This window comes from Sminthopsis crassicaudata, chromosome 2 (genome assembly GCF_048593235.1).
Source record: "Sminthopsis crassicaudata isolate SCR6 chromosome 2, ASM4859323v1, whole genome shotgun sequence".
In the NCBI taxonomy this organism is placed as follows: Eukaryota; Metazoa; Chordata; class Mammalia; order Dasyuromorphia; family Dasyuridae; genus Sminthopsis; species Sminthopsis crassicaudata.
Window position 1 is genome coordinate 400,596,594 of NC_133618.1, and position 14,119 is coordinate 400,610,712.

The 14,119-nt window shown below is 36.7% G+C and overlaps 1 protein-coding gene across 2 annotated transcripts in view; it reads right to left on the reverse strand.

The window, feature by feature from the left end:
• Positions 1-8,988: 8,988 nt before the first annotated feature.
• Positions 8,989-14,119, reverse strand: part of GLRA1 (glycine receptor alpha 1) — a 76,977-nt gene continuing 71,846 nt past the window's right edge. The window contains exon 9 of one of the 2 annotated variants that reach the window (XM_074291858.1): positions 8,989-9,443. In XM_074291858.1, coding sequence (XP_074147959.1) covers positions 9,129-9,443 — 315 coding nt within the window. In that variant the 3' untranslated portion in view covers positions 8,989-9,128. The remainder of the gene's footprint in view (positions 9,444-14,119) is intronic. The other variant, XM_074291859.1, reaches the window with a different exon arrangement.

Sequence of the window (14,119 nt, forward strand, 5' to 3'; positions counted from 1 at the left end):
TGGTCAGTATACTGAAGAATCAATAGATTACAGAAAAGGTTATTCTATCCATACTCCTGTAGTTATTCAGGAGTAGGACTCCTAAGTCCCCTATGATCAGTATTTCACTAGTAAAGAACTCTTAAGAAGAGTTCCCACAATTTCCAGATGGAACTAATTGTAGCTCTTTCACAGGTATAATCCCTAAAACCCGAGCAGAATAACTTCTTGACTTATATTTTTGCTTCATGAATAGGACATTGAACCCCAGAGGCAAATTTTATAGGTCTGATATTTCTTGACCTTAGGTCAGAGAGCTGTTGAGAGAACTGTAATTCAGAGTGCCAAAGGAACCAAGACTTCTTGCTAATTAAGGGAGAAAGAATGATGAAAGTTTTGACTTCTGGAAAAAAATCTAGGCTTCCCTTTCCTACCTTAATTTAATTAGTTCTGTGTATGTATATATTTTAATGACAGTCATTTTAAACCATTCCCTTATTGTCCTAAATATGCTATTTCCTTGACTTTTTCCCTTTCTACACTTCATGCCTTAAAGTCTATTAAAATATAGCATCCTTTAAAAAAGTATCAATTAATACCCAGACATCAGTAGTCTCATACTACATTTATCTTAGAATAAGACCTAATGTTAGAACTGGAAGGGGTCTTAAAGTATAGAACAGAAAGAATTATGGCTGAAAAAGAGCATAAGACATAGGAAATGGAAAGTAATAGTTTCTCATGGACCCCAAGTTTGTGCTATATGAGATAATTGAAACCAAAGAAAGCTAGGACAAGAAGATGGTGCAGTGATTCAGAGAGCAGGACAAGGAAAAACCATTAAGCTTAGAATCTGTATGCAGCTTGCAAACGTCTTTCATCTCCAGATTAGTTAGCTAGTGCTATTCTGTAGCTGCCTAATGGCCTTCTGGAGAATATAATTTTCATCAGAGGGTTCTCTGAAGGGTATATTTTTGGCTTGATATTCTTTCTGCTCTGACTTCTCGACCCAGTGTTCTGATGGAAATTTTTCAGAGCAATGAAATCTCAAAATGCGGGGGAAAAGGAGAGAAGCTCCAAGACCCATTCCCGTTCCCCCTGGAAATAAATCTGCGTCTCCAGGCGTAGGTTTGCCTGACAATGAGATGCTCAAACGGATATAACAGTTGATGCTAACTGAGAAAGGGAGGAGGGAGAGGGGAACAGACAGAAATAGGAGAGGGAGGGAAAGAGAATAGCAAAAAAGGGAAGAACTGATGACTCAGCTCTATTTGAAGATGGCATAACGATCCTCCCAAATTATTAGGCAATTTTGACTTTGGGATTCAACTTGTTGCCCCTAATAATGAACAAGTACTTTAATGCACATATTTCCATCAAAATGGCATCAAATGAAGCCTGCATATTAGCAGTCATATCTTGCCATGCCATTGCAGCTTACAATCATAGAATCAGAGCTTTAGGTTGGAAGGAACTTGTAACTATTAGAGCTGGAAGGGTAATTGTTATGTAGAATAGAGAATATGAGAGATAAGTGGGGAGAACCTTAGGACATAGAGTATTAGGCCAAAAGGAACACTGAAACTTGAACATAAGATGGCAAAGTTTGAAGAGTTCTTAAAAATGAAGACCTCATTCAAACATTCATTTTATGGATAAATAAATAGATCTTGGTGGGAGGGATCTTCATTTAAGATGAAGTAATGGCAGTTGAAATTAGAATCAAGCTTGAACAAGGTCAAACAATATCAGCAATAAAGAGCAAGAAATAGTCTTGGCAAAGATGTATCACCTTGTTTGGGTGACTAAGGATCCATAAAATTCATTTAATTTTTTTTTTTTTTTTCCATTACTTCCCTTGAAATTCTCGACCTTTTGTTGTTCCACATGAATTCTGTTGTTATTTTTTCTAGGTCATTAAAATAGTTTCTTGGGAGTCTGGTATAGCACTAAATAACTAGATTAGTTTAGGGAGTATTGTCATCTTAATTATATTCTCTCGGCCTATCCAAGAGCACTGAATGTCTTTCCAATTGGATCCATAAAATTTTAGAATCTTCAGACTTGAGATTGGCAAGGATTAGTGAGAGATATTTGATTATTCACCAGCCTTGAAGTGGTCAGGGAGGAAATTCTTTTCTTTAAAATTTGTGGGAAGCTAAGATATTCTTACTCCTTTGTAGCTCCTCTGCTACTTTCACTATTTTCATGGATTTTATTGCAATAAACCTACTGCAGAAAATGTAATTTTTCCACACGTTAATATATATGGTTTAAAAAAGCAATGTATCAGAACAAGAAACTTTCCTCATAGCCATCCTATTGGAAAATGTAACAGTTCATTCTTTTGACTGATAGCTTTAGGTTCCAGAAAGTAACAGGAAGAACTCTCATTTAAAACTCTTTAAAATTGGTTTGTGAAAATAGAGGCAAGATTACTTTTGGTGAAGAAATACAATTATGTTGAATAATATATATTGAATATAACTATTCAGTTACTCTCTATAGAGAATTTTTGTAAGATCTCCACAATTTGTTTTAGCAATGAATGAAAGCTGCTCAATATGTTAGAGTGTAAGTTGATACAATATAAAGTTATCTTTATTTTTCAGAATATACTGCCCAGCTTAACCCATTGAAGCAGCAATTAATAGGCTATAAGATTCCTTCAGCCTATGTTGAATCAACACTAAAGTGAAACTTATCCTAGTCCCAAAAGCTCATTGGTAGCAGATTTCAGTAGTTCTTTTAAGTTGGAATAGGGAGGTTTTGACTTTTAGTACATTGGATCAGACTGGAGGAAGATTTTTGTTATCTTAAAAGGTCAGCTTAAGTACTGTGATATATGATTATAAAAAGAAGGGACAAGTTGAAAATTTTTCTCATCTCCTTTTGGGGGAACTTATTATATTTGGAAAATGAGATGATTGATTGAAGGCATTGGGAAGGGATATTTAGCCTGGAGAAGATGAGCCTTTGTAGGATAGGATAACTAACTTTGAATATTTGTAGGGCTGTCATGGGGAAGAGGGAGTAAATTTGTTCTAATTTATTGTTCTAATTTATCTGGGGCAATCTAATTGCCCCAGAGGTCAATCAGGAGTAATAAGCACAACTTGCAAAGAGACAGACAGACTTGACACCAGGAAAGCCTATCTCACAATTAGTTATCCAGAAATGAAATGAGTGCTTCATTTATCAAGAAGTGCTTCATTTTTCCTGATTGGAGGTCTTCAGGCAGAACTTGGATTATAATTACTTGTTCAGTATCTTGTAATGGGTTGGACTGGACGGTTGGGAAAAAATGCAGGCTTAATTTTTTTGTGGAATCCTGTACCATTTTACTTCCCCATCCCCAAGATGTTTTACTGCTTAAATAGAATAGAGAGTGTGAATAATTTTCTGGTGTTATTTTTGTACTAGATCATACTTAATCTGCTCCACTTGCCTCTATAGCGGTGGAGAGTGTTGACCTTCAAGTAGTTGTAATCTCCTTTGTTAGAGCTTTCTAAAGACTTGCTCACAAACAAGGAGTGAATTGTGGTTAAGTATTCTTAGAACCAAAATATATTAGGTCTGGAAACTTTTATAGCATAAAACAATGATTTCTAATCCCTGGGATGAGAGACAGAATTATTGTAAATTCATATGGTACCTTACAATTAAGCAAACATACCTTCTCTATAAATTGCAAAATGCCTCACATGCATTACTATTTTTCAAATACATATACAGAGATACTATTGTAATTAATAAAATATAAATTCATTTTGAAAGTATTCTTAAATTCATAGTAGTTTTTGTCAATATGTTTTTTCTCAATCACTGGATTCTAATAGTACAACTAATTCCAGGAAGAATTTTTTTTTTTTTAAATTAAAAAGTCTGGAATTTGAAAAAGTTGGGAACCATTTCATAGCTGACATACAATGTCAGAGGTAGAAGAGATCTTAGAACATAAAATCATTGATCATTAAAACTTCTGGAAGGGATTTTTAAAGACTATCTAGTCCAACCCTCATTTTACAGATGAGGAAACAGGACTAAAGAGAAAGATAATAGCATAAGATCATATAGTGAGTAAATTGGTGAAGCCTGGGTTAGAATCCATGTTTCCAAACTCTTGAGGAGGAGGTTCTTCCATTTTACTATAATTGCCACTACTGCTTTCAGAAAATGGCATTTCTTTAAATACTATTCACATCTCTCCAAAGACTTTTTTTTAAAGCAAATTTGGTTATGGGTTAGGACCTGTTGTTTATGTCTCTGGCAATGTAGTGGAGAAGAAATTATAGGAAATAATCCTTTCTCATCAAAACTGGAATAGGATTAAGATAGTGATGAAGAAAAATATAGCTCTGTAAATTAGAAAGACCTTTAGTCTTCAAAACACTTTCCACATAGCTCAAAACTGAGCATTCAACTCAAAGATCTCAGATTCTTTGCTAATATCTTCAAGGAAGGAGGTTAATAATGCAGTTATAACAACACTGTCTCCTTAAGTATCATTGCATTGAAATTAAGGAAAGCATTTACTTTTCACTCATGAGGAACTGTCAGGATAGAATCATTTAGGCTCTGGCAGCTGCCTACTCTGCAACTTTACATAGAACTGAACAATGCCAAACATGCCCTCTGTGAGTAATGCTTTTAAAGTGACAGATTTCAAAAACAAGGAACTGTCTCCAATGTTCATCTTTCTTCCTCCTGAAATCTGCATCTCTACACTTAGCCATTTAATAGTAGGTTTTCCCTCAGTGAAATGAATAGTAGAAATCACCTCATCATTTTACAGATGAGGAAGTTGATGACCAGAATGACTTATCTGTCCACCCATTATTCCTAATTCTGAACTGTTGCCTAGACAAGCAAATCTATTTATTCTTCCACATTGCTTAACTTCTAATACTTTAAGACAATTACCATTTAGCTCTTACATTTTTTCTTATTAGAATTAAACTTCTCTGGTTTGGTTTGGTTTCTGGTTCCCTCACAGAATCTTTCCATCTTTTTTCAAGACACAATCCAGCTAGTCAATTCCCTATAAAATGTGGTATTCAGGCCTGAATACATAGAGGACAGGCCTCTACGTAAGATCTGTCCAATGAAGAAGAGTAGAACTCATATTTCCCTAGCTCTAGATACTACACTTGCATAAATGCAGGCCATGATCCGATTAGCATTTTTGGCTGCCATATCACACTGCTGACTCATTACACTTGTAGTTTACTCAAACCCTAAAGTCTCATTCCAGCTCATCCCTATAGATTCAGCTAAAAAGTGGAGTTAAGATCAAAGTACATACATATGTCCTATCCTTATTTCTGTCCCATTTCATTGCATCTTCTATACTTGACATCCTAAAGGAAATCAGCAAAGAACATGCTCTTGATATTCAATAAAGCTAGGCAACCTAGCTTTGTTCACCTTCATGTTTAACACTGATCATGATTGATCTTCCCATTGAGATAATTATAATTGTGAAAAACCAAAGAAATTATAGTTTACTAAAGAATGATTTACCAACACCTTTAGGGCTGTGGCTTATATTCATAGGTGTGGAATTTTTAAACAACATTTATATCTTAAAAATGGACAAATGCTAAGGATCAGGGTTTGATATATGATTTTGTTGATTGTCTAGATTTAAGAAAGGAGCAGAGAAAAATAGTTGGTTATTTACTATTTAAAAGTATGTTATACATATATCTTTTTTCTTCTTGAAGAACTTGTTAAAGATGTACTAGCTATATCTAACTACACATCTGTATTGGTTTGAAAACAATTCCTTGGGTGTGACCTGATTTGCCTCACTCAGACCTAATTTTTGCATGTAGACACATCATGGTGTTCACATAATACATGATAAAATAGAGATTTGGTAAATAAGCATTATAAGAAAAGGCTTTTGTCCCAGCTTATTTAGTTTGGTCATCAGTACTAGGGCTTCTTAAACTTTTTCTACTTGCAACTCCTTTTTGCCTGAGAAATTTTTATGTGATCCCAGGTATAGGTATATAAAATAGGTATACAAATCAAATATTTGCAGATATTTATAATTTTATGACCCTCACGTTCATTTATGAGACCCCATATGGGGTCAAATCCACAGTTTAAGAAACTGGTCTATACCAAGAAAATGGATCAGGAGTTGCTATATTTTCTATAAATCTGGACACTTTGTCCTGGGTACCATAGAACTTTGAAATAACTTTTGAGATCTGTAATGCTTCGATAGAGAGAAACAAAATCTCCTGACAGGGCCCAGAAAAGTAACTAATAGTATTGTAGAATATTAAAATTGGAAACAACTTAAAACCTAGAATTCTTAAATGTTAGATCTCTAAGAGCCTCATCCAGTCCTACCTTTTTTTTTTTTTTTTTTTTTTTTTTTTTTTAGTTAAGAAACTTGTGAGACCCAGAGAGAGGGGAAGTAACTTTCCTGAACTTATTCAGGTAGTCAAGCAAAAAGGTTTGAAAATGAAAGAGAAGCAGAAGCCAAAGTTAAAAGTAAAATGAAACCTTGTTTGATTCGTTTTCATCAGATGAACCCAAGCATTTGGATTTATTTTCCCTTGGCAGCCACTTCAGCAAAATAGTCCATGAAAAAGAGTCCAGTAGAATTCTCCCTAAGGAAGTATTTCAAGTGATTAGTGTATCAGTGGACACAACTAATTCATCTCTCTCCGATTTGGGCCCAATAATTCAACTAGCTTACTCGTGACAGCATTAACTTCGGCTGCTCTTTTAAGGTCCAGGCAGATATACCTAAAATTCTTGTTATTTCTGTCTCAAGATTCCCAGCACCCAGGATAGAAAGGGGAAGGTGGGGAGAAATATTTGGAATTTAAGAATTCTAATAAAATGTTAGAGATCAACTGGTACTCTCCCTTTTTAGCTTGGGAGATTTCAGCCCCTATTCCTCTGTAATCCAGAACTCAGAAATAATTTGGTGCCATGATTTGAAAGGGAACTGAGAGGGCCTCTTCTTTCCCTTTCTCCTTTCCTTCTTTTTCTATTTTCTTTCTCATTAATTTTAAAATAAAATGAATGTAACACTCATGAAGGGGACCCAAATAACAACTCAGAAGATAAAATATCCCTTTGCAGGACTAGAAGCATCAGTCACAATCTTTCTCCTGTCCTGATTCAAGGTCCAGGGTGCCTACAGGAGGAGTTGCAGATTCCCTTTTAAGCTCTGTGCTCCACTGACTTACTCCTAACTTGGTTTATGCTCTAGGAGAAGGGTTTCAAAGTTTCATCTTAGGTTTCAGTATCTGTATCTATCTAGGCTAAATGAAATCAAGGGCAGGCAAATATTTAGTCTTTTTGCATGTTCAGAGACAAAAATTTTGCTGCATAGTCTTTTTTTCCCTAATCTTATTGCAAGGCTATGACTCAACTCTAATAGTCCATGGAGACATTATCAGTTCTGTTGCAGTTGATGGGAGAAATTCCCCAAAGAAAAGGTGATCAATCTTAAGAATGAGCTAGTTTCTTATCATGTCCTGTTTTGAGTAGGTTTTACATTCCCTACACTCTTATTTGTTGGTAGGGACTATTGTTTCTGTCTCTTGAGCCCCCAAGACACAAAGCCCTACATTGATTGTCGACTACCAATCAAACTAATTGCTGCTCTCATTTGAAGCCAAGATACTAAAGTGCAAAGGAAAACATGGAACCCCAGCTTACAAGTCACTACAGCCAGGCAGGAGCCACTACAACTTGAGGGCTAGAGGGCTGCTAAGACTAGTGCTGTGCATTCCCTGACAAACCTACTTCAGGTCTGGCAGGGCCAGGGGTCAGATGGCTTCCATCCTTCAAGTCCTCACTTTCCACCATCCCTGTGAGGATAACCCGTCTTTGGGCAGCAGTGCCCCCGAACACTTTCCCTCTTGTAGAGAGAAATTCAAGTCTGACTTTCTTAGGCATAAAACAACAAACTAAATGGAACCAAACAGAAAACCCCTACCCCAAACCCAAACTGACTTATAAAAATATAATTGGGTTGTTTTCCCCAATTTCCATATTACTACTCATCTATGAAATGTCAGAAAATAATGACTGGCCTTTCTCTGCCAGGCCAGGGGCAATCTCCCCACTGCCCTTTCCTCTTTAAAGCTAATCTGCATAAAACTTCTAGGTCTTAAGCCTATTCTTTCCAGAGACCTCATGCATACACCTCCTTGCAATTCCAAAGAGATTTGAAGAAAACATAGACATTTACAAAAATGGCATCCTTTTACACTTAGCCGCATTTTTTGGAAAACATTTTTTTTTAAATCATAAAAAATTGCATATTGGTCACATTTCCAAGGAGAAAGTTGTGACCACCACTTTTGTGTTTGTTTCCCTGGGGAGAAGGTGGAGGAAGAGGTGGATAATGTGTGGAGTTATGGGTGTATGAAACTCAGAGACATGGGCCTGCTGCAATCTTTAGCTATAGGATACAAAGAACCAGTGGCCTTGTTCCCCAGGTTTTCCCATGACTCTGGACCTCTCCATCAATCCTCTTTTCATTCTAACACCTCCTATCCCCCATCCCAAGCAACCTTCCAAAGTAGAGATAAATGACTTTGGGACACAAGTCTACCCAAGTCCATTTGTAAATAAGAATGACCTTGGGAGGGGTATGGAAAGAGGGAAAGGACACATGACTTATCAGCTTAAGGTCATTTGCAGCTGTTCCCACTCTTGGAAAATTGTCAGTCACTCCAGTGACTTTAAAATCTAAGCAGTTAATAGGCTAAAAATTGAAAAGATCTTTTTGCATAATAATTAAGCAAGAATATATAGCTTATATATTACACTGCTTTCCTGGGGCAAATTGTGCCCCCTTCCCCAAGTGGAAAACTACCAACTGCCTACAGCCCCTGGACTCGTTTGTAAAACTTCTCTTCCATCTCCATTCATTCTTGCCAGTTCCTATATAGGAAAAATCTCCCCACCCCCCTCCCCCACCCCCCCACCCTCATCACCCCTCCCCATGTTTAAATAGATATTGCCACATTCGGAATTTCATGCATTTCTGCATTGCTATTGCACATGTTCTGGGAGAGCCCTTCCTCTCCCTCTGCTTCCCTTGGGTCTTTTCTCCTTGTGCCGTGCCCTCCCTGCCCCTACTGCCTGAGCTTCCACAGCCCTTCCCCTCACTGGTTGTGGACATCCTCCCTGCGGACAATCTTGTAGATGATCCAATAGAAAATATTGAAGATGAGGAAGGCCATGGGGAAGCCAATCCGGGACATCTTGTCAATCTTCTTGGCCCTTTGGATGAAAAGCTTGCGCATCTCCTCTGGGGACTTGGAAGGTGGCGGTGGAGGGTTGCCCGTGTTGTTGTTGTTGGCTCCCTTGACGGAGATGCCATCCTTGGCCTGTAGACAGGCTGGGCCCATCCCGTAGGCAGAGAAATTGAACCTCCCTTCCCCGGCTTCATCCTCCTGAAACAGATTCAGCATAGGGCTCTACTTAAAATAAGACAGTGGCAACCCACCCTCTCTGTAAGGCTCTCCCCCAAGGCCTGATTCTGCCCCTTTTTCTCCCCTTCCCCACTCCCCTGATGCTGGGCTCTCTCAAAGCCTAGGAGGAGGTCAGCCTTACAGAGGGGCTTGGATAATATTTGGCACAGATGCAAATCAGGGGATAGCAGAAAGATAATTCAATTTATTTTCCTATGACTTGAGCAATTTGGTCATATCCCCTGTTTTGCTTCTGGCTCCCACTTCCCCCCCTCTCCCCTCTACTCCATAGCCTACCCTTTTTTCCCCATTCCTTCTCCTTCCTTTGGCACCAGCTGAATGGCACAGACTTTTGTAGCTCCATCTCCCTGGTGACCATAACTTTTTAAAGAACCAACATCATCTCAGATCATGCCTTATGACTTCATACCATCCACCCAACCTGTATGCAAACATCTTTCTCATCCTATTCCTCTTTCTGAGAGCAGGGAGACCTCACAGGACAAAAAAAAAAAAAAGTTCTAAACAATCTTTGGATCTTTCAGATGAGTTGTCATTTAAGAACTGCCAAAATTTGATCCTAACCTGTCTCTCCAGGTTTAATTTTTGCTGACAACCCACATGAATCTTTAGCTTCTGATAGGATGGTCTCTCCAAACATCTTGTGGGTAACTTTGTTCTCCCTTCCTTACTTTATCTAGCCTTCCTTATTTGATTCTAAGGTCAATCTCTTCACGAGATATTCTTGATGAATTTGGCTCTCATGATGATATTTCCTTCTGAACTTTAATTACAATTATAATCAGGTCCACACATTGTTCCCTTTAGGATCATAAACTATATTTATGTGTCCTATTATTATAATGTGTTATATAACAATAATTTCAGCTCACATTTATATAGTATGTAAAGTATTTTATACACACTTCATCATCATCTCTTTTGATCATTGCAGCAGCATTCTGAAGGGGGCAGGTTGATGCTATTATCTCTGGTGAAGAAACTGAGGCCCAGGAAAATGTGTTGCCCAAGACTTCATTTGATTTTAAAAGGAACTCTTTAAAGGAATAGGGCCAAAGATTATCATGTTCATTTGACAAAAAAGAAAACTGAAGCCACACAGGAGTGACTCTCATAAAAGATGTAGATTGATCATTTAAATTTAAGCAGTTAATCTAAAAATTAAGGATTTTTGGCATAATAATTAGAACTCATCTTTTATTTACAAATACTTTTTCATATAATATCAAATATGTATATGTGCCTACATGCATATATAACATACATGTGTACTTACACATATGTATCATCTATTCCTTTATATATTTTGTGGGATCTGTCCCACACACTTCCTGGTGAACAGGTGAAAATATAGATTTGTCTTACCCAATAACCCTGCCACAAAGCACTTCCACACAATACTCATTCGGCCATGCTGATGGGAACATGACATTGTGCATGTGTGTGTTTTCTGAGATTTTGTAGATTCTAAGAGAGTATGTTGTCCATGTTCCCTTATATTGTAACAAGGGGGTCTCACACTTTCTGTGTATCTGGGAGGCAGGGTTATAATAAGCATGTATTGCAGTGTTCCATAGTTGTTTATATGGCTAGGTCCAAGGATTACAAGAATGATGTCAAATTTTCATTAGAAGTGGGGTTTTTTTTTGTGATCACAGGCAAGGGATATCCTATTGTACTAGTCACTGGAGTAGCTTTCTGTAGCTCAGCTTATGACCAGGGTCATAACTAGGGTGAAATGATTAGAACTTTGCTCGAGGTACCAAATTTAAAGCATATTGACAACGTTGCACTTCAGCAGCATAAGGAAAAAAAAAAGTTTAGCACTGACTTAGCAATAATAATTAGTTAAAATAGGAAGCTACCAGATGGTGATTTTGGATAAAATCTTTTCCTCCCTGCCTGTGTAATGGCATTCCTAGCAGTAGCTTTTGTTGCAGAGATGTTGTGTCTCCCTTTTTGTCAGTTCTTCACCTCCCCAGCCAGTACAATTGTTTGTGGTGTTTGCATTAGGTATAAGAATTCTAAAAAGCAACTAAGTTTCCTGAGCTATCTTATCGTGGGCAGAGGATGTTGGATGTGGGAAGTAGGCATTTGTCTTGGGGCAGATCTTCATTCTAAATCTGAGATCTAGGAGTTTTTAATTGAAGAATTTTAGTGTAGACTTCAGAGGTCATATGATCCAACTTATCTTAAAGACTTTGAGACCATTTAAGTGTATGATCAAGACAAGTGACATGTTTAGACTTGTGCCTTACCTAAGAAAGATCATTTTGTTGTATAAGGTATCTATTGGAGAGGAAGAGAATTAAAAGAAGGGAGACAAATTAGGAATCCTATGAAATTATTGCCTTTGGGGAAACAATGAAGATAACCACCAATTTCTTTATTTCACTCTCTGAAGAGAATCTTCAAGTTTTATTTGCATTGACTTAAGCCTCAGTGAGAATATTATCATGGATATTGTGTCTTAGGGATGCATATGAGGGGTGATGAGGGCTTCAATTAGAGTTTTGACTGTGAATAAAGAGAAGAGGAAGCATGTGAGAGATAATGTGGAGGTAAAAAGAATAGGATTTGGTTGTTGACTGTATATGAGTGATGAAGGATAGGATTAAAAAAGTCCCAATCTAAGGTTTGGAACCTTGAGTGATTAGATAAATAGTAATGCTTACAAGAGAAATAGAGAAGTTTGAAAAAGGAGTGGATTTAGATGAGAAAAAAAGAAGATTTTTAGACATACCGAATTTGAGATGTCAATGAGACTTGGCTGGGTGAATATCAAGTTATAGTCACCTAAATAAAAATTACAGTGAAACTCATGGGAGTAGTTAAAATTTCCAAAAAAGATAGTGAAGAAAAAAAAAAAGATCTAGAATAAAACCAGGCCTCCTATGCTCAGTGATGGGGCATAGATGATAAAGATAATATTTATTAAGCAAATTAATATGTTCCAAACACTATGATCCAGTAGCCAGTGAGTTGATACATTACCAGGGGAACTAAATTGCATTTATAATAATTTCACTATGAATGAAATTTTTAAAAAATGAAGAATACACAAGTCAACGCAAGGATAACAAGTTCTCCTAAAAGAGGCAAATAAAGAAATTGGCAGATTTGTTTCCATTATTTGTCCAGAAATAATAAGGAACTTAATTTCACGGGACATTTGCTCATCATTGAAATACTCATACTGCATGTAAGCAAAAAACCCCCATCAGCTTTTGCAATATCTGTTTTAGAGAATGGAGAAATACAGAAATTCCTATGAAGAACTTGACAAGAAGGTTCTTGTATTAAGTCTTGTGTTAAATCAATATATAAATTACTAATTGATGACTTTAGCAGGAAAAAGGCAAAAATTGCTTTGCAAAATATGGTTGAAGATTATATATATATATATATATGTATGTATATATATATATATACATATTAATAATAAAGAGGTTTAATGTGTTCCTGAAATATATACTGTAAGATATTATGGAGAATGTCCTAAGACTGATAAATCTGATGAACCTAATGATTAGGGTTTAAATACCTTATGATAGTTAAGGTTTTTAATAAAGCTCCTAAATTATTTTCATCACTGTTTTCATTCAAAGCCAAAAACTTCAATGAAAAATATAGTATAGAGGCCAGAGGGTTATACTTGAGAGTACAAGGGACCTGGATTTGAATTCAGCCTTAGAGTCTAGTTGTTTGACTATGAGGAGGTTATTTAAAATCTCTCAGCCTCAGCTTCCTGACGTGTAAAATATGGGGGTTGAATTTGATAGTCCCTAAGAGTCATTTTAGCTCTAAATCAGTGCCCTTGTGGCTCAATATTTTGGTTGACAGAAAGTTTTTGGATTCTGAACCACAGCTTATGTGGGTCTTTGATTAGAGCCACTTAACAAGGACTGGCAAAAATGTATTTTCCTGAAGTCTTATAAATCTAATCAAGTGAAAGTGAAAAGGAGAAAACTGCCTCCATTTATATCCCAAGATAGCTATTATGAAGAGTGATTTCAACATGAAAGCTAGCCTTGGAGTCAGGGAGACCTGAGCCCACCCAAGTATCAATTTTTCCCAAATTGGCTGTGGGACTTTAGCTGTTGCTTAACATTTTGGTCTCATAAGCAGCTTCCAAGACTAAGTTAAAGAGCAGGAACACATCTGCATTAATAAGTGGAGTTTTTCAATGGGAATTACCTATACTAAGTCATTGGTCTGATGAAACAAAAGGAAAAAACAAATACAAATTAGCTATATATAGTGTAGAACAAAGAGTAGTAATAGAAAATGTTCCCAATTTCCAAAAGACAAAATCCAAGAGAGAAAGCAGTAATAAGGAGAAGTAGAAAGAGGACAGGATAAGTATATATTAAGTGCCTATTATGTACTAGGCAGCTAGGTAATACAGAAGATAGAGTGCCAAGCCTGAAGTCAGAAGACCCGAGTTCAAATTTAGACTCAGCCACTTGCTGGCTGTGCAATTCTGGGCAAGTCACTTAACCCCATTTGCCTCAGCAAAAAAAAAAAAAAAAAAAAAAAAAAAAAGATAATTTTACCCTTCAAAAGGTAAACAGCAATGTGAGATACTATTTTGGACCTGATTTCTAACCAAGAAAAAGGAACAAATTGCTGGTATAAAAATGTTGAAAATCATAAGCTGG